Source organism: Mauremys mutica, chromosome 5 (genome assembly GCF_020497125.1).
Source record: "Mauremys mutica isolate MM-2020 ecotype Southern chromosome 5, ASM2049712v1, whole genome shotgun sequence".
Lineage (NCBI taxonomy): Eukaryota > Metazoa > Chordata > Testudines > Geoemydidae > Mauremys > Mauremys mutica.
The window spans coordinates 11,982,419-12,000,713 of NC_059076.1; the positions used below are offsets into that span (position 1 = coordinate 11,982,419).

At 46.7% G+C, this 18,295-nt stretch overlaps 1 protein-coding gene across 7 annotated transcripts in view; it reads left to right on the forward strand.

Moving 5' to 3' along the window:
- The window catches only part of STAP1 (signal transducing adaptor family member 1), a 42,156-nt gene that overhangs the window by 21,104 nt on the left and 2,757 nt on the right, over positions 1-18,295 (forward strand). For 6 of the 7 annotated variants that reach the window (XM_045019621.1, XM_045019624.1, XM_045019617.1 and 3 more), the window contains 7 exons: positions 435-548; positions 2,077-2,133; positions 10,078-10,247; positions 13,398-13,526; positions 15,046-15,115; positions 17,527-17,647; positions 18,085-18,225. In XM_045019621.1, the coding sequence (XP_044875556.1) occupies positions 435-548; positions 2,077-2,133; positions 10,078-10,247; positions 13,398-13,526; positions 15,046-15,115; positions 17,527-17,647; positions 18,085-18,225 (802 nt within the window). The remainder of the gene's footprint in view (positions 1-434; positions 549-2,076; positions 2,134-10,077; positions 10,248-13,397; positions 13,527-15,045; positions 15,116-17,526; positions 17,648-18,084; positions 18,226-18,295) is intronic. The other variant, XM_045019620.1, reaches the window with a different exon arrangement.

The window sequence follows — 18,295 nt, forward strand, 5'->3', positions numbered from 1 at the left end:
CATTTAGTTACCTGTTGCTCCAAAGAGACTAAACTTTTTATGCTCCTCTATTGCAGCTAATGAGACCCACCTTATTTGGCTGCCTGGGTGAATCAATAAAATAGCTACCTATCTCCACATGGGACACATCAGTGTAACCCAGGGCTGAATCTAGCACAATTTGTAATCAGTCTGGGAATGTTGTTGAATTCTGGGGTCCGTGCTGCATACCCACGCTGAAGAGTGGTGAGAAGTTTGCCCAAAATGTATATTGTAGCTGAAAATAGCTTCTAAAAGAAGTAATAAAGGACTTCGTTTTGCCATGTATGTTAATGGCACCAATCTGAAATTTAAGAAAACCCTGGTGTTTTCTTGTTTCAGTTAGTGTCTGCTGGGAACAGCTGACTTGTTTAGATGTGCTCTAATGCATGCCCCATCTTTCTTTCCTTTCTCAGTATTTAGAGAAACTAGAGCTGACGAATTTGACATCAGTAGTGAACGTTTATCCAGATGAAAAGTGCGGTGCACAGTTTATCCTGATGCTGAGAAATGAGAAAGTGGAGCTGAAGGTGAGTGAACCCAGTGAAGCTGCAAAGGCATGATGTACGCACATTGGCCATGTTGATCCAAGCTGCTCCTGATCCCCATAACATAGCAGAAAGCAATGGCAGGGCTGTTATTTTTCAAAGGTTGGGGCATGATACCCACTGCCTTTTGGGGGTGGGGAGGGGCATTTTGGAAACACTCTAGTTTGTTTAAATAACAAATGCACGCAGAATGGAACCTTCTGCCTCTGGGAAAGAACACTGCCACTCCTGGCCTGGGGAGGGGTCTCCAGGGCTTCAGCTTCTGGGACCATGGCACTCCCCTCTTTCCAGCCCTGGGAGACATTTGCAGGGCTTCCTTTGCACACACAGTCACTGTTGCTCCCTGCTGAAGCGAGGGGGCTTCTCCTGCCCCCGGCTCCTCCTGGCCAGTGTTAGGGCTCAACTTCCACCTGTCTCTACCTTCCCTTCCATGTTATCTCCTTCACTTATTGTATTCATTCCATAGCACCCCAAGCACGAGTGGTACCCCATTGTGCTGGGCACTGTAAATACACTTAGTCAGAGAGACCCTCCCTGCCCTGAAGAGCTTACAGTCTAGCTAGACAAGACGTGAGGTGAAACAGAGGCACAGAGCTAGAAGTGACTTGCTCAAGGTCACACAGCAAGTCGGTGGCAGGGCCAGTTAGGGAACCCAGGTCTGCCTCTGGTGCAGTGCTCACTTCCACTTCCCTTCTCTCTCACATACAGTAAGGGTGAGGGGGAAGGGAGGAGGAGAGAAGGATGGGAAAGGGGATAAGAAAGCAAGAAGGAGTGGTGAAGATGAATGTGGGGCATGGAGTACACGAGGGGGAATAGTACTCTTCCCCCCCCCAAAAAAAATAGTTACATGGGGATCTTCATCCCCTACTGTGCCCCTCCCCATACACACTGAGAGGCAGAAGTGTAGTGATGAGGTATTGGTGCCTTTGCCTCTCTGTAGAGTGCCTGTTCTCACCCTTCACCCCTGCTAAGTACTGGGCAAAGGGAATCCGTTTTCCAAAGCCTACCACCCCCTCCACATTATGTGAGAAGGAGTTTGACGGGGGTCATACAGAGGAATTGTACCTGTCTTCAGTCTCAAGGTAGGTAGTCACTATGGCATCCTGTGCATTGAATCAGAAGGGGAGCTGCCAGAGGAGGTCAGAGTTAGGTGACGATATGTCCTGTTTTGGCCTGGACAGTCCCTTTAAGCCCTGTCTAGGTGGGGAGGCAGGGCTTGGGCGGGGGACAGGCAGGGCTCAGGCCAGCCCTGCATGGTGTCCTGTTTTCCCTTTGGGAAATATGGTCCCCTTAGTCAGAGTACAGACTGAACACTCAGCACAAAAAGGCGGTAGATAAGAGGTGACAGTGAGGAAACCTGACAAGTTCCAGCTGGTTTCCTTAGGAGAGTTGTGCTCAAGTCAACTTACAAATGCAGACTCAGGGGATTGTGAGAGGGGGACACACAGGAGAGACCAGGGAATACTTGGTTTTGGAGTCACTCTTAGGTTTCTACTTTTTATTCTCTCAGGTCGAGGACTATGACAGTGGGGAGGAATGGAAAGGCTTTATCCTCACAGTCACACAGGTAGGGAAGCTCTTTAGTGCTGGTTTGCGGGGGAGGGATAGCTCAGTGGTTTGAGCATTGGCCTGCTAAACCTAGGGTTGTGAGTTGAATCCTTGAGGGGGGCCATTTAGGGAACTGGAGTAAAAATCTGTCTGGGGATTGGTCCTGCTTTGAGCAGGGGGTCGGACTAGATGACCTCCTTAGATCCCTTCCAACCCAAATAGTCTATGATTCTATGGTTCTCAGCAGATGGTAAATTGTATCATCAATTGCTTGATCACATGTTGGTTTGTATGAAATATACTCAAGACCAAATAACCAATATCAGCCTAGTTTACTGTGGAAAAGTCAGTAGTATAGTGCAGGGGAAAAACAGCTCAATACAATACCAGTTTTCAGGAAGCCATCTCATGTCATACTAAGTTCACCCTGCACAGGAGGTGTGCTTCCAAAGTAACACCCCAAGGCTATCCTACCTGTTCACCAGTAAAAAGGTACCCCATGCCTCAGCTAAGGCTAGATTTAGCCAGTCATCTTTCCACCTTGTTTTTAATGGTACCAGGTGTACCTCTTATCTCTTTGTTCTGAAGAAATGCATTACCACTACCAAGGTCACAAAGGCACCTCCTAGACTTGTACCATGGTATAACACCCATCTGCTTAAACCAAAGCCTGCTTCAGCTAACGCAAGATGTTATAGGATACTGAACATAAGTGAACAGGATTATAGAATTCAGGCCAAGTAATCGCTACAGATGTGTGTGATTTTGTATATCACACACAAAGTTACATTGATAGTGTGCTTAATATTAATATGATAGTGATTAATTATATCAATATGAATTATTCAATCAACATATTAACATGCATTAAGTACACAATTAGAACATTGCATATATATTGCAAAAAATATTAATACACCTCTACCCTGATATAACATTGTCCTCGGGAGCCAAAAAATCTTACCGCGTTATAGGTGAAACTGGGTTATATCGAACGATTTGATCCCCTGGAGTGCACAACCTTGCCTTCCTGGAGCACTGTTTTACCGCGTTATATCCAAATTCGTGTTATATCGGGTCGGGTTATATCAGGGTAGAGGTGTATATGAATTTCATATGAAATTATAATAAGAATCACACATTTCTAGCAATTACTTGGCCTGAATTCTATAATCCTGTTCACTTATGTTAAGTATCCTACAACACCTTGCATTGGCTGTAGGCGGTTTTGGTTTATTTAGATATTAGCCCAGCATACATTGGTCTCAGAGTTCTCTATGCCAAAATTGCATCACAGCTGCTTCTTTCCTGGAGATCAGTAAAAGTTCATCCATTTAACAGAAGTTCCTTTCTTCAAAAGTTATTCAGCTACTCACAGCTGTGTGCCAAAAGATTACTCATCCATAAGGGCCACAGTTGGTCAAATGCCCTGTATGTGACAGACTGGCTCCTACTTGTGCAGAGTCCTGCCATCCGTGTACTTCTCACTAGTCACATGATTCAAACTGAGCCAGCGTAACTGGTTATGTCATACCCAGGGGCTTTCTTAACAGCAAAAACCTCAGGCTGTACTAGTGCTGAAGGCTCAGTCTCCCTTCCTTAGATACCCCCATGCTGTTGTACTGGGTCAGAGAGAGATCCCAGGCCTCAGGCCATACGCTTGCCTTGGGAATGCACCCAACGGCTGTGTAACTGGGAGCCTGCTGTGAGGTAAAGCTAGGCTCCCTAAGGCTCTGATCCTGCCAACACTTTAGGCACAAGCTTAACTTTTAACACATCCATAGCCCTCTAAGTAGTTTCACTCACCGCACCACCCCTAGCGTCAGGGCATGGCATTGCAGGGGTCTTTGCATCTAGCACTCCCTAGGTACTTCTTGGGCCCTACAATGGCCTGTTTCTGTCCACAGCTTTGCCCACCAGCTATATTACATCTAATTCAGACCCCCTTCCAGGGTAAGGAAAGTCCTACAGGAGTTAGGCTCCTCTTCAGCCCACCCTCCAGGCTCACTTCCTAGCCTCTTCTAGGTTACCTTTAAGTCACTCTCTGGCTTTGGAACAGAGCCCAGACTCTTGTCCTGAAGTCTCTTCAAGCCCTTCTTCAGGAGACTGTCACTGTCACTGTCTGTAGTTCCTACTGCAAAGTGAGCCTTCTCAGCCCTAGTATGAGGCTGGGTGCTGTCACCTGACTCTCTCACTAAGATGCAGCTAATTATGGCACAGATGGGCTGATTGAACAGACCTGGCTGGTCCCAGGCCTGGGGGTCCTTACAGGGGAGGACCACCCTGTTTCAAACTACCATAACATTAAGCATGTGCCTTTGTGTTTGCAGTTTGTGGACTCGAGTTTGTTTTTTACAATTTTGAGCAGTTGCAGTGTTACTAGATTTTAAAAAAATTCAATAGTTCAGTATTGCACAAAAGGGGATTTACCCCTGTTGTCAAACTGCGGTTTCTCCCCAGCGTCCAGGACAACCCATGTATTATCTTGTGCTGTTCTCTTCGGAGTTTAAAATTGAAACAGCCGCAATACCTGTCTCTTGTAAAAAGAACCTACGGAAAGACTGCTGTCCGCAAAGGGTGCTTTTCTTTGGCTTAATTTGAAGTTTCTTCACCCTGTGACAAAGTCTGGGCTGTTCCATTTAGTTTTATTTAATTGTCATTATTAAATATAACAACTTCTGCTTCACTTACTGTTTTTCTGTGGACAAGATGCTTCTTTGCAAATAATCTCCCATTGTGCTCAGACCAAATCACTGGAGTGTGATTCTGCTTTGGTCAGAACCCAAGCCTTATCACATGCTGTTGGGTTGGTAGAAAAGACTTGAAATAAGCTGTTTGAAATGTCTTAACTACAACAGCCTGACCTATACAGCCTTCTCCCTTTCTTTCTTCCAACCCAGTGGTTTTCAACCTGTGGTCCACAGACCCCTGGGGGGCCTCAGACTATGTCTAATATTTCGAAAGGGGTGTGTACATCCATTCAACATTTTTTTTATGGGTGCGCAAATGAAAAAAGGTTGATAACCATTTTGTTCTAGCCAACTTACCAGGGATTGTTCTTCACAGCCCCAGGCTCAGACTTAAGCCACATCTAAACACAAAATTTACACCAGTTTAACTAAAATAAGTTTTAAAATCAATTCAGTTAAATTGGTGCAAACTCCTATGTGGACATACTTCTGTCTGTTCACAATTGGCATATATCAGTTTTGCTTAAACGACCAAATTGGTGGATAATGATTGGTTATTGATATAAGCCAGTTATAAACTGATTTGAGTATCTCCGCGTGGAAGTTTGCATTGCCTTAATTAAATTGATTTAAAACCTGATTTTAGTTAAACGTGCCAATTTCATATGTAGACCAGCCATTAAGGGTTCATTGACACTGCAATAAAATATCCAGAACATGGCCGTGGCTGGCCCAGGCCAGCTGACTTGAGCTGACGGGGCTAAAAAAAGACGGTTACTTACCTTTGTAACTGTTGTTCTTTGAGATGTGTTGCTCATATCCATTCCAATTAGATGTGCGCGCGCCGCGTGCACATTCATCGGAAGATTTTTAACCTAGCAACACTCGGTGGGTCGGCTGGGTCGCCCCCTAGAGTGGCGCCGCCATGGCGCCGGATATATACCCCTGCCAACCCAACGGCCCTTCAGTTCCTTCTTGCCGGCTACTCCGACAGAGAGGAAGGAGGGCAGGTTTGGAATGGATATGAGCAACACATCTCGAAGAACAACAGTTACGAAGGTGAGTAACCGTCTTTTCTTCTTAGAGTGCTTGCTCATATCGATTCCAATTAGGTGATTCCCAAGCCTTACCTAGGCGGTGGGGTCGGAGTGAGATGTTGCAGAATGCAAAACAGCTGAGCCAAATGCTGCATCATCTCTAGACTGTTGAACCAATACGTAATGTGAGGCAAAGGTGTGGACCGAGGACCAGGTAGCTGCCTGACATATCTCCTGGATGGGTACATGAGCCAGGAAGGCGGCAGATGAAGCCTGAGCCCTGGTGGAATGTGCAGTAAGGTGGCTTATCGGAACATGAGCCAAGTCATAGCAGGTGCGGATGCACGATGTCACCCAAGATGAAATCCTCTGGGAGACAGGTAGGCCCTTCATTCGGTCTGCCATTTCGGTCTGCCGAAAAGTTGGGGTGTTTTATGAAAGGGCTTTGTTCGATCGATATAAAATGCGAGCGCCCTACGGACATCTAGGGAGTGCAGTTGCTGCTCCCGGCGTGATGAGTGTGGCTTCGGGAAGAAGACCAGAAGGAAGATATCCTGGTTGATATGAAAGGCCGATACCACTTTAGGTAGGAAGGCTGGATGTGATCACAGCTGTACCTTGTCCTTGTGAAACACGGTATACGGTGGGTCCACCGTGAGAGCCCGGAGCTCAGAAACTCGTCTCGCCGATGTAATGGCTACGAGGAAAGCTGTATTCCAGGACAGGTACAGCAGCGAGCAGGTCACTAGCGGCTCGAAGGGGGCAGTCATAAGTTTGGTTAGAACTAGGTTGAGGTCCCAAGTTGGGGTGGGGCGGCGTACTTGGGGGTATAAACGCTCCAAGCCCTTGAGGAACCTAGAAACCATAGGGTGAGAGAATATGAAGCGTCCACTTTCCCCTGGGTGGAAGGTAGAGATGGCCGCCAAGTGTACCCTCAATGATGATACCACTAGGCCCTGCTGTTTGAGGGACTAGAGGTAGTCCAAGATGGTAGGGACCGATACCTCGGTGGGAATAACATCATGTTGGTCGCACCAGCAGGAGAAACGCTTCCTCTTAGCCAGATATGTTAACCTAGTGGAAGGTTTCCTACTACCCAGGAGCACTTGTTGCACCGGACTGGCTTAACCACACAGCAACCATGCTGTGAGGTGAAGAGACTGCGGGTCTGGGTGATGAAGTCTGCCGTGGTCCTGAGTTATAAGGTCCAGGTAAAGAGGTACGGGGTTTGGGTTGGCTATCGACAGGTCGAGCAACATGGTGTACCAGTGCTGCCTCGGCCACTCTGGAACGATCATGATCAGGTGGACTCTGTCCCTGCGGAGCTTGAGCAGGACCCTGTGAACCAGCGGGAATGGTGGAAAGGCGTAAAGCAGATGGGGCGTCCATGGCAGCAGAAATGCATCTGAGATCGAGCCCGGGGAGAGACCTTGGAATGAGCAGAACGTCTGGCATTTCCTGTTCTCGCGGGAGGCGAAGAGGTCTATGCGGGGAAAGCCCCACTTCCGGAAAACAGAATGGAAAACATCCGGACGAATCGACCACTCGTGAGACAGGAAGGATCTGCTGAGGTGATCTGCCAGAGTGTTCCGAACCCCCGGAAGGAAAGACGCCACCAGGTCTATCAAGTGGGCTATGCAGAAGTCCCAGAGCTGGATAGCTTCCTGACAAAGGGGGGAGGAACGCGATCCCCACTGTTTGTTTATGTAAAACATGGCCGTTGTGTTGTCCATGAACACTGAGACACAACGGCCTTGTAAATGCTCTTGAAACACCTGGCACGTGAGGCGGACTGCTCTCAGCTCCCGCACATTGATGTGCAAGCCCAGCTCCCGAGCTGACCAAAGGCCTTGAGTGCGGAGATGCCTGAGGTGGGCACCCTAGCCTAGAGATGATGCATCTGTTGTCGGGGTCATTGAAGGCTGAGGCGGATGGAATGGCATCCCTGCACATACCAAGGAGGGTGTTAACCACCAGTCTAGGGAGCCTAGGATGCTCGGGGGGATCGTGACGATTGTGTCCAGACTGTCTCTGCCCAGGTGGTATACTGAGGATAGCCAAGTTTGAAGGGGACGGAGCCGCAGTCCGGAGTGTTTGGTCACGAACGTGCATGCCGCCATGTGACCTAGTAGGCCGAGACACGTGCGAGCGGAAGTTGTCGGGAAATTTTGCAGGCCTTGTATAATTGATACCATTGCCTGAAACCGAGGCTGTGGTAAGCAGGCCCTGGCAAGATTGGAGTCCAGGATGGCCCCAGTGAATTCTATTCTCTGTGTGGGAACCAGAGTGGATTTCTCTGTATTGATCATCAGGCCTAAACGCTTGAATAGGTCCTTGACGATGCCCACATGATGGGTGACTTGGGTCTCGGAGGTCCCTCGAATGAGCCAATCGTCGAGATACAGAAAGACATGTATCCGACGGCGACGGAGGGAAGCAGCGACTACAGCCATGCACTTTGTGAACACTCTTGGGTCTGTAGAGAGGCCAAAGGGAAGGACCGTAAACTGGAAATGTTGACGGTTGGCCACAAACCGGAGGTACCATCTGTGTGGAGGGTAAATGGCAATGTGAAAATATGCATCCTTCATATCGAGGGCGGCATACCAGTCTCCAGGATCCAAGGACGGGATGATGGTCCCCAGGGATACCATGTGGAACTTCAACTTTATCATGAACTTGTTGAGTCCTCGCAGGTCTAAGATAGGTCTGAGACCTCCCTTCGCCTTGGAGATTAGGAAATAGCGGGAATAGATACACAAGAATTAGCGAAAGAACTATGAGTAGCTAGGGAAGTGGAGATCAGCTAAGCTGCGCTCCACTGTTCCAACGACCGACACGGGCGGTAAGAAGGAACTGAAGGGCCGTTGGGTCGGCAGGGGTATATATCCGGCGCCATGGCAGTGCCACTCTAGGGGGCGACCCAGCCGACCCACCGAGTGTTGCTAGGATAAAAATCTTCCGACGAACGTGCACGCAGCGCGCGCACACCTAATTGGAATCGATATGAGCAAGCACTCAAAGAAGAATATCCATATAGACGTTTGGGCTGGAGTCCAGGCTCAGAAACCCCATGAGGGGGGAGGGTCTCAGAGCCCAGGCTCCAGCCCAAGCCTGAATGTCTACACTGCAGTTTTTAGCCTCACAGCCCCAGGCCTGTGGCCATGAGTCAATTGACCTGGGCTCCAAAGCTCAGTGCTGTGGGTTTTTTATTGCAGTGTAGACACACTCCATATGACTAATTTTCAGAAGTGCTAAATATCCACAATTCCCATTGAAATCAATGACGCTATGGGTGCTCAGCATCTCAGAAAGTCAGGCCACAGCTGCATTTGGTTGTTAAGGCTCCCCGCCCTCCCTTGGTTCTTGTCACGCAGACAGAAAGCAGAAGACCAGAGTCCAAAGCACAGGCAATGCGATGTTTAGTGGAGTGAACAAGCAAGCACATCCCAGCTCTTCACACCAGTGGAGCTCTCCTGTTTTCCCCCCTTCTCTTTTTTAGTAGGCTTAATTATACCTGTAGTGCTCACCCCTGGTACCACCCCTTACGATTTATGGTCATATTCCATTTTGGAGGGTCTTGAGTCTGGGGGATTTGGTACCACCTCTTTTGTACCCTATGGGAGGGGTAGGGAGTGAGATTGTGTTTCAGCCAGGATCACCATTTCTTTGGCTTTTATGTTTCTTATACCTTCCCCCCAACTCCCTCACCCCTCCTGCCTGGTTGCTTGACCTTGGCTTGGGAGAGGAGTTGGGCAGCCTTCAAGTGTACGTTTGTATATTAAACTCCCACCATACCCAGCAATGTTTTAACTCTGTTCCTTATCTTTTCTCATTGTGCTATAAACCCCAGCTGGCTGTGGGCAGATGCAACACACAGTGTCTTTGGTCACAGGTTAGTAAGGATATAAGAATATCAGAAGTCAAACGGACAAACAAAACCCAAAATTCTATCTCAGGCTAATAAACAGGCCTAGATACTATATTTCCATCACCAACACTGCACAGAACATCTAGCTCCACGTGCTTATTCAAAGGTAGGATTGGACACAAAGCAATTCCACTTACCAGCCAGTGCTCATCTACTAAATCCAGCAATTAAAAAAAGATTTCTGCTTTGTAGTTGTCTTTTATTAGAGTGTGGTGGTGGTGTTTGGGTCTACCACGGTTAACACCCACCAACGTTATTCTCCCCATTCCATTTCTTTTGCAACTTTATTTTTTGTTAATTTCCAGTTGTCAGTTCCAGTGTGTATATCACTGCTACCTGGACAACTTATTAAGCTGCATGACGTGCTAGAGAAAGAAAAGAAAAGGAGGACTGCCATGGAAGAGTCACCCAGTGCATCTTTGAGCACAGAGGAGACAAACAATGGAGATGTTAACATATTGAGCACTATGCCAGAGTAAGTTCAGACTGAACTATGTCACTACAAGTCTGATCAGAATTTTCTCTTTTCTTTCAGAGCATTTTAATTTTCCTATATATCAGTGTACAGGGGTCTGTACTGGGCCCAGACCTATTCAACATATTCATAAATGATCTGGAATAAGGGGTAAACAGTGAGGTGGCAGATTTTTCAGATGATACAAAACTACTCAAGATAGTTAAGTCCCAGGCAGACTGCGAAGAGCTACTAAAGGATCTCTCAAAAACTGGGCGACTGGGCAACAAAATAGCTAATGAAATTCAATGTTGTTAAATGCAAAGTAATGCACATTGGAAAACACAATCCCAACTATATATATAAAATGATGGGGTCTAAATTAGCTGTTACCACTCAAGAAAGAGATCTTGGAGTCATTGTGGATAGTTCTCTCAATGTGCAGTGGCAGTCAAAAAAGCGAACAGAATGTTGAGAATCATTAAGAAAGGGATAGATAATAAGACAGAAAATATCATATTGCCTCTATATAAATCCATGGTACACCCACATCTTGAATACTGCGTACAGATGGGGTCGCCCCATCTCAAAAAAGATATATTGGAATTGGAAAAGTTTAGAAAAGGGCAACAAAATTTATTAGGGGCATGGAACAGCTGCCATTTGAGGAGAGATTAATAAGACTGGGACTTTTCAGCTTAGAAAAGAGACGACTAAAGGGGGGATATGATAGAGGTCTATAAAATCATGACTGATGTGGAGAAACTAAATAAGGAAGTGTTATTTACTCCTTCTCATAACACAAGAACTAGGGGTCACCAAATGAAATTACCAGTAATAAGCAGTAGGTTTAAAACAAACAAAAGGAAGTATTTCTTCACACAACACACAGTCAACCTGTGGAACTCCTTGCCAGAGCATGTTGTGAAGGCCAAGACTATAACAGGGATCAAAAAAGAACTAGATAAGTTCATGGAGGATCGGTCCATTAACTATTAGCCAGGATGGGCAGGGATGGTGTCCCTAGCGTCCGTTTGCCAGAAGCTGGGAATGGGTGACAGGGGATGGATCACTTGATGATTCCCTGTTCTGTTCATTCCCTCTGGGCATCTGGCATTGGCCACTATCAGAAAACACGATACGGGGCTAGATGGACCTTTGGTCTGACCCAGTATGGCTGTTCTTACAAACAAAACCATTTATTTATATCAATCATTATTAAGACTACATTTTAGTCACAGGTATTTTTAATAAAAGTCATGGACAGGTCACTGGCAGTAAACAAAAATTCATAGTCTGTAACCAGTCCTTGACTTGTACTATATACCCCTGACTAAATCTTGGGTGCCCTGGGGCAGGGAGTGGCCCAGGAGCGCTGTGGGTACTCTGGGGGAAGTGGCCCAGGACCCCTGCTGGTGCTGGGGGCAGCCCGGGACCCCCGCTGGTGCTGGGGGCAAGGGGAGGGCTGGCAGGCTTCCTACCCAGCTCTGCGCAGCTCCCAGAAGTGGCAGGCATGTCCCTGCAGCCCCTAGGCAGAGGTGCAGCCAAGGGGTCTCTGCATGCTGCCCCCGCTCCGGAGCTCCCGTTGGCCAGAAACCATGGCCAATGGGAGCTGCGGGAGCGTTGCCAGCAGGTGGAGGCAGCGCACAGAGCCGCTTAGCCATGCCTTCGCCTAGGAGCTGAGGGAGGGACATGTTGCCACTTCCGGGGAGCCCCCCCCACCCCCTCCTACGCCTCTACTCCCTGCCTCAGCCCTGAGCCCCCTCCCATTCCCAAACTCCTGCTGCTGCTGCGTGGGAGGGGCGCGGTGGCCCAAGGCTGCCCCAGCAGCAGTTAGCAGCCCCCAGGCCAGCCACACCAGCAGCTGCAGAAGTCATGGAGGTCCCAGAGTCCCAGAAGCCGTGACTTCTGTGACTTCTATGACAGACTTGCAGCCTTAATCATTATTCATTCAGGGGCTTACGTTTGACTTTGTCATGAGTAGCATGGAATGTTATGTATTTGTCCTTCCATTGAACACTGTACTACACTTGTCCCTTTTGGTTTATTGAGCCAGTGCTTGCAAATACCTATTGCATAAAAAGAAGAGGGTGCCAGAAGTCTGCGAGCAACTGTTGCTAGCTTGTTTCCTTGTAGCATATGTTTATATGTATGTATATGTGTATTTGATGGGTGCATTCTTGGTTTCAGGAACTAGCACGTCATTATCTTCAAAAAAATCCCTGATAAACAATAGGAGCCATGATAGATTGCAGGTTCTTCCACAATGATGGGCCAAAGGATCCGAATTCTGAACACATCAAAATTCAGGCAGGGCTGTTTGGATCTGAGATTTTGTTTTAGCCCATTGTAGAGATAGGGATCATTTGCAAAGTTTAGCTCTGGATTCAGCTGTGGGTTTCAGTGTACAGAGTTTGGGTTCTTTGGATATGGGGGTTTGGTTAAGGCTCATCTCTGTAATTCAGTAATCACTTAGATTACTCTTCAACACTACAGAATATTGGCGCTTCAGCCCCGTCACTCCTGATACTTCCAGTTACTGTAGCAGCATTTCAGAAAGGACACTGCGCTCATCTTGTGTCTCTCCACTCGCCAGAGATTTTTGTCCTTTCTGTTTCAATGTGTCTTGTTTTGAGAAAGTACAAATGGACCATATGCTGCTTTCCTGGAAGATTTTCAACCATGTCTTAGACTGTCACATATGTTTGTCTTTCTAGGAAAATTATACTGTACTAGGTAATATATTTGCTGGTAATAGATATTCAAAGTATTCCACCTAAGATGAGCAAAATGGGTCAGTTTACGTTACTCGCTTTACTTTGGGTATTAAGCCTTGTTGGTTACACAGCCTGCCATCTGAGCTGTGCCCCATGACTAACACGGCTACCACTCTGAAACACTGAAAGGGATGAATCATGGCTATCTGGAGTTCTGGCGATTGGCTAACATGGTGGCATCACTCTATAGAATGTCCCTTTCAGGTGTGAGACTTCTTGGAGCGACAAAGGCAAATGGCAGCCCCGGATACTTAAGGTACAGGATACGCTACAAATAGGCTGATGAGGCAGATCTAGTCCTCATGCAGACTCATGCTACTTGCCCATAGAATGATCGGCTTCTGCTAGTGGAACTCAGTGTGTTCATGCTGCTTCTCTCCTCCCTTCTTTGCAGGTGTTTCTATGCAGTGTCACGACAGAAAGCGATTGAGATGTTAGAGAAGAATCCTTCTTGGGGTAACTTGATCCTGCGGCCTGGTAGTGACAGTAAGAACTACTCAGTCACTATCAGACAGGTGATAGAGTAGGTTCAATCCACAAGATATTATCTAACTGCTAATTGACATGTACTGTATTATGATGCCTAATTTAGAATTCCCAGGGATCGCTTGTGAAATCTGTCCTGTATTGTGAGACTAATTGGGAGAAGGTAAATCAGGCATTGAGCATGGGCTCAAGGGACAGTGTGATTGGCTTACGGAAAAAGAGAGGATTGATACATCGACAAATGAGATACAAATCAGCCAAAGCGTGCTGGCCTGATGAGGCAGAGGGCATGAGCCTGGTCCTTGAAATGTCTCCTACGTCATGGAATCTTAGACTTTCAAACCCTAGAGTAAGCACCAAAAAACATGTGTACACTCCGGAGCCATATCTAACACTAGAATGATCAGAGTTAAGGCTAATAAAATTGAACTCAGCATCAAACCACACAAAACTTGTTACATTTCAGTGTTTGGAGAGCTTCAAAACCAGAGGCAGCTGAGACCCAAAACAAAGTTCTGGGGCTGTAGGTAACAAACACACTTGGGCTCTCCTCTTCCTGGCCTCACTCACCTCAGGGACTAACCTTTTCTGCCTCCTTCCCTAGGGGGACCAGACTTTCAGCCAGGACCCCAACGCAGACAGAAGTCCCCGGGAGGGTTTGGATTGGTGACATGGGCACTGGAGACTGGGGGGAAGGGCAAATGGCCGTTGCTAACCATTTTTAAATGGGGGTGGGTGGGAACCATGTGCCTCCGCGTTTGAGAACCTGAACTTGGCACAATAGAGACAGGGGACCCAACCCCTCCCCCCCACTTTGTCCCCTGTCTGAAGCTGAGTGACAATGACACAGCCCTTCCCCATTGGCATGACGGAGGGGCTGGTAGGCCAAATTCAAGTGAGGGGTGTTGTGACCTGGTGCATGGGGTTACACCGTCACTCAAATTTGGCCTGTTTGGGTGCTCCCCCCCACCCCATACACACGCATACTTTAGCAGTCCTTGTGGTGCCAGTGGACACAGAGGGTTTTGGCAGCTGGGCGCACAGAAGGGTCGCCTCTGCCCCGGTCTAGGGAATTGCTGTGCTGTTTTGAAACACAATGTAGAACATTTCTATAACTGTCTGAGTCTGAAATCTAAAGTCACTAAAGTTTCTGGCATTCTTTCTCTGAGATTTTCACCTAGAACCAGAAAACAATTCCCAGAGACCCCACACCCCTAGGCCCTGCTGCTGTTTCCAGCGTCCTCGAGCAAAACCTGGGAAGACAAAACTGGCTATTCCTGGTATTTCTAAAGTAAAACAAAGACCTAAAAATACCTTTCCAGCTTCTTGATGCATCACAAAGCAGCAAAAAGGCAAACAAACCAATTTTTTCCCCTTACTGGTCACCTTTAAAGGAACTGTTCCAAAAAGAGATTAATAACATTAGTGTATTGAAACTTTCCATCAAATGAACATAAATAAAAGACAGGAAACCTGCAGCCATCCCCATTCATTTTCATTTACACTGTATTTTATGAACAGCAGTGTATTAATACTGTATTTTCTTTTTGTTTCAGTGGTCCATGCATAAAGCACTACCGAGTGATGAACATGGGCAAAGGTTACACAATTGAACTGGCAAGACCAGTAAGTGGGTGTTTCCTTGCTGGAGATATAAAACCATGTATTGGGTCTATGGTAGAAAGTTGGAAAGAGTATGGAAAAGTAGAACAAAAAAAAGCAGGGATTTGTCTGGTTCATGGAGTCTAAGGCCAGCAGGGACAACTGTGACCATCTAGGCTGATCTGTGTAGCACAGGCCAAAGAACTTCCCCAAAATAATTCCTAGAGCAGAACTTTTAAAAAAACATTCCATCTTAATTTAAAAATGGTCAGTGATGGAGAATCCACCACGACCCTTGGTAAATTTTTCCAGTGGTTAATTACTGAGTTAAAAATTGATGCCTTATTTCCCCTCTGAATTTGTCTAGCTTTAACTTCCAGCCATTGGATCATGTTATACCATTGAGAAGTTTGTGACCAGCCCGGAAACTGAACTCGTATCTGAACTTGTCTACACGCAGAGTTGTACTAGTACCAGTTTAACTAAAAGTGTGAATTAAAATCAATTTAGATAAAACAGTGCAAAATCTGTGTGGACTCTCTTATTTTGCTTTTAGCCAGGCTTGTTTCAGTTAAATGAATTAAGAACAGGTTTAAGCTAAACTGAAATTACCCTGGTTTATACAGAAATAAGTGTCCATACATTTTTTTTTACCAGTTTAACTTGATGTATTGAAATTCACACCTTAAATTAAATCGGTGCAACTTTCTCGAGGTGGCTCACACTTTTCTTCTATCTAGTTTTGAAATGCCTGGTCTTCCATCACAATTTAGAAATTGAAACTTGAGAAATCAGACTGCTCGCACAAAACTACCATGGCACTACAGGATGAGTTTTAAGGTTTCATTTGGATTTGCAGGTTGGTTAGATCTCTGTGCCCATACTGGCCCTTGCCAGCTTCCTTGTGGAACTGCTCAAAGTAGGAAATTGTAACCTCTGTGGCCCTTGACTGAGTTCTCAAGGATGTCACCACACCACACCCTCCAACTCAGTCTCCTGAAATCTACAAGAAGTTTCCTTTTCTCTGAGGCATCTGCCACTGAATAGCCCCCAATTAACTGGAATTGGATGTGGGCACTGTTAGCTCAAATAAAAATGTTATTGACCTAGTACAGAAAGGAGAGAGGAAACGGACTAAACTAGAGATGGTTAAACAAACTGGTACTAGTTCAATGGGTTGCTATAAGTGCCCAGAAGCAGAGCCCAACCGTTACGTACAGAAATTGCTTTCAAAAGCTGAACTAAAACAAAAGACCAAATGAGAGGCAATGTTGCCTAGTGGAGAGGGCACTGGACTAGGACTCAGGAGACCTGGGCTGTATTCCTGGCTCTGCCAGAGGCCTGCTAGATCACTTTCTGCCTCAGTTTCCTCATCTGTAAAATGGAGATACTGAGCGTGATCTCCTATGTAAAGCACTTCGAGATCAACTGATAAAAAGGCTCCGTGAAACACTAATGAAAATTATTTTGAACACCAGACAAATAGTAAAGTCATGGAGCCTCACAGACTGGCAATGGTAGAGGTTGCAGCAGCTTCCAGGGATCACAGACAAGGGTGTCATAGGTGTGCAAACCTAGAGGGACTTGGCCCTTAGAGGGGGGAAATCTGGAAAGGGAGCACATGTTGTACTTTGCATTGGACCCCCGAAAACGTCAGGCCAGCTCTCCACTCCCCTGTTGTCCTGGAAGCATCTCTCAAGTATTAGCATCTCCTCCTGCTAGTCAAACATCTGCCTTTGATGATGATCCTAAAATGAAGCTGTGCCATGATGGGGGTGGTGGAATATCCTGTGGAGCCATTTTATTAAAGCATTTCAGCTCATTTTCTCCCTCTCCCACAACAAGATGAAAATCCAAGGCGAAGCCCAGGAGTTCTCACTCAACCTAAATTCCCACTGTCGGATCTGATAGCCTGTCTAGAAAAGCTTTGAGCTGAAGAGGGGCAGAACCTCAAGAGACAAGTGTTTTTCTAGTGGTTTGTGTCTCGTCTCAGCCTATGCTTTACTTCGGGGACAAGGTTGGAACCGACGCTGCGTTGTACTAGCACTGTGCTTTGTTCGCTTTGCCTGGCTGGAGCTGCACTTTGAGGAGGGAGAGAAAGATGGCAGGAGGGGTTTCTGGGAAGCGAGCCCATGCAGCCTTGTTCAAGGCCCAAGCCTGTGGTGCATCCCCCTCAGTGCCATGCATAAGCCCCCTCCTACAATGTGCCTAACATGCAATGCTGATTTTCAGCAAGTATTTTGCCCTTGTATTTGGGTGCTCCGGGAAGCTCCTGTTTTCACTGCACTTATGGTAGGTGGCCCTTGAAACACAGTGCACTGGGGGTGAATCCAGTTTCAGCCACTTGACAATATCTTTAGGTCCGTGCCTGCTAGCACATTTCTGACGGAAAACGTAGCTCACAGTAACTTTTCACATCCCTGTTTGTTACCTAGGTTATACGCCCGAGCCTTCATGATGTCATTGGTTACTTTGTGAATCAAACCCAAGGCAGCTTGAAGCCATTTGTCACACACACGTATGACAACAAATTGGGTATGCGGCTTGTTTCTACATGTAAGCACAGTTTCTGAATTCCAGCTCTTAAACTGTGTTACTGCAAGGTGGCTATACTGGCAGTAACTAGTTTGCAAGCGTGTGGGCATAAAACATGGATTGACTATTTTGAACAAAAACATCTCACGTTACAAACACAGGAGGAGTGAATTCTATCAAATAAATGGATCACTCTAATTACAAAATAACTGAAATAAGCCACCTATTAATTCAGCAGAGCTGGGAGGGTCCCAGATCTCGGGCTCCAGCCTGAGCCCAGAAGTCTACACAGCAATGAAACAGGGCCACAGCCCAAGCCAACTGGCACCAGCTAGTCGCCAGTTTTTCTTTGCTGTGTAGACATACCCCTTATTCTTAATAAATGGGGCTAGGTTCTTCAGGAAAGAGACTGCTCCCACACACAGGGGAACATTAAATCTTCCGTCCGTTTTCTGCAGCTGAACTTTCTTTAGAGCATGCCCCAAGAGAGATGCACCCGGCGATTGTCTCTCAGCCCAGAGCCAAGCCTCCCCGGAGCCGTATGCCTGAGAAAGAAACAGCACCGCTTCAGCAGTATCCTGTAGCCAGATACGTGCATGGTGAGGACAGGACAGCTTTGTGGGCCTTCTATTTCTTTGAAAGTTAGGTTTGAAAATGGGAAAGTGAGTT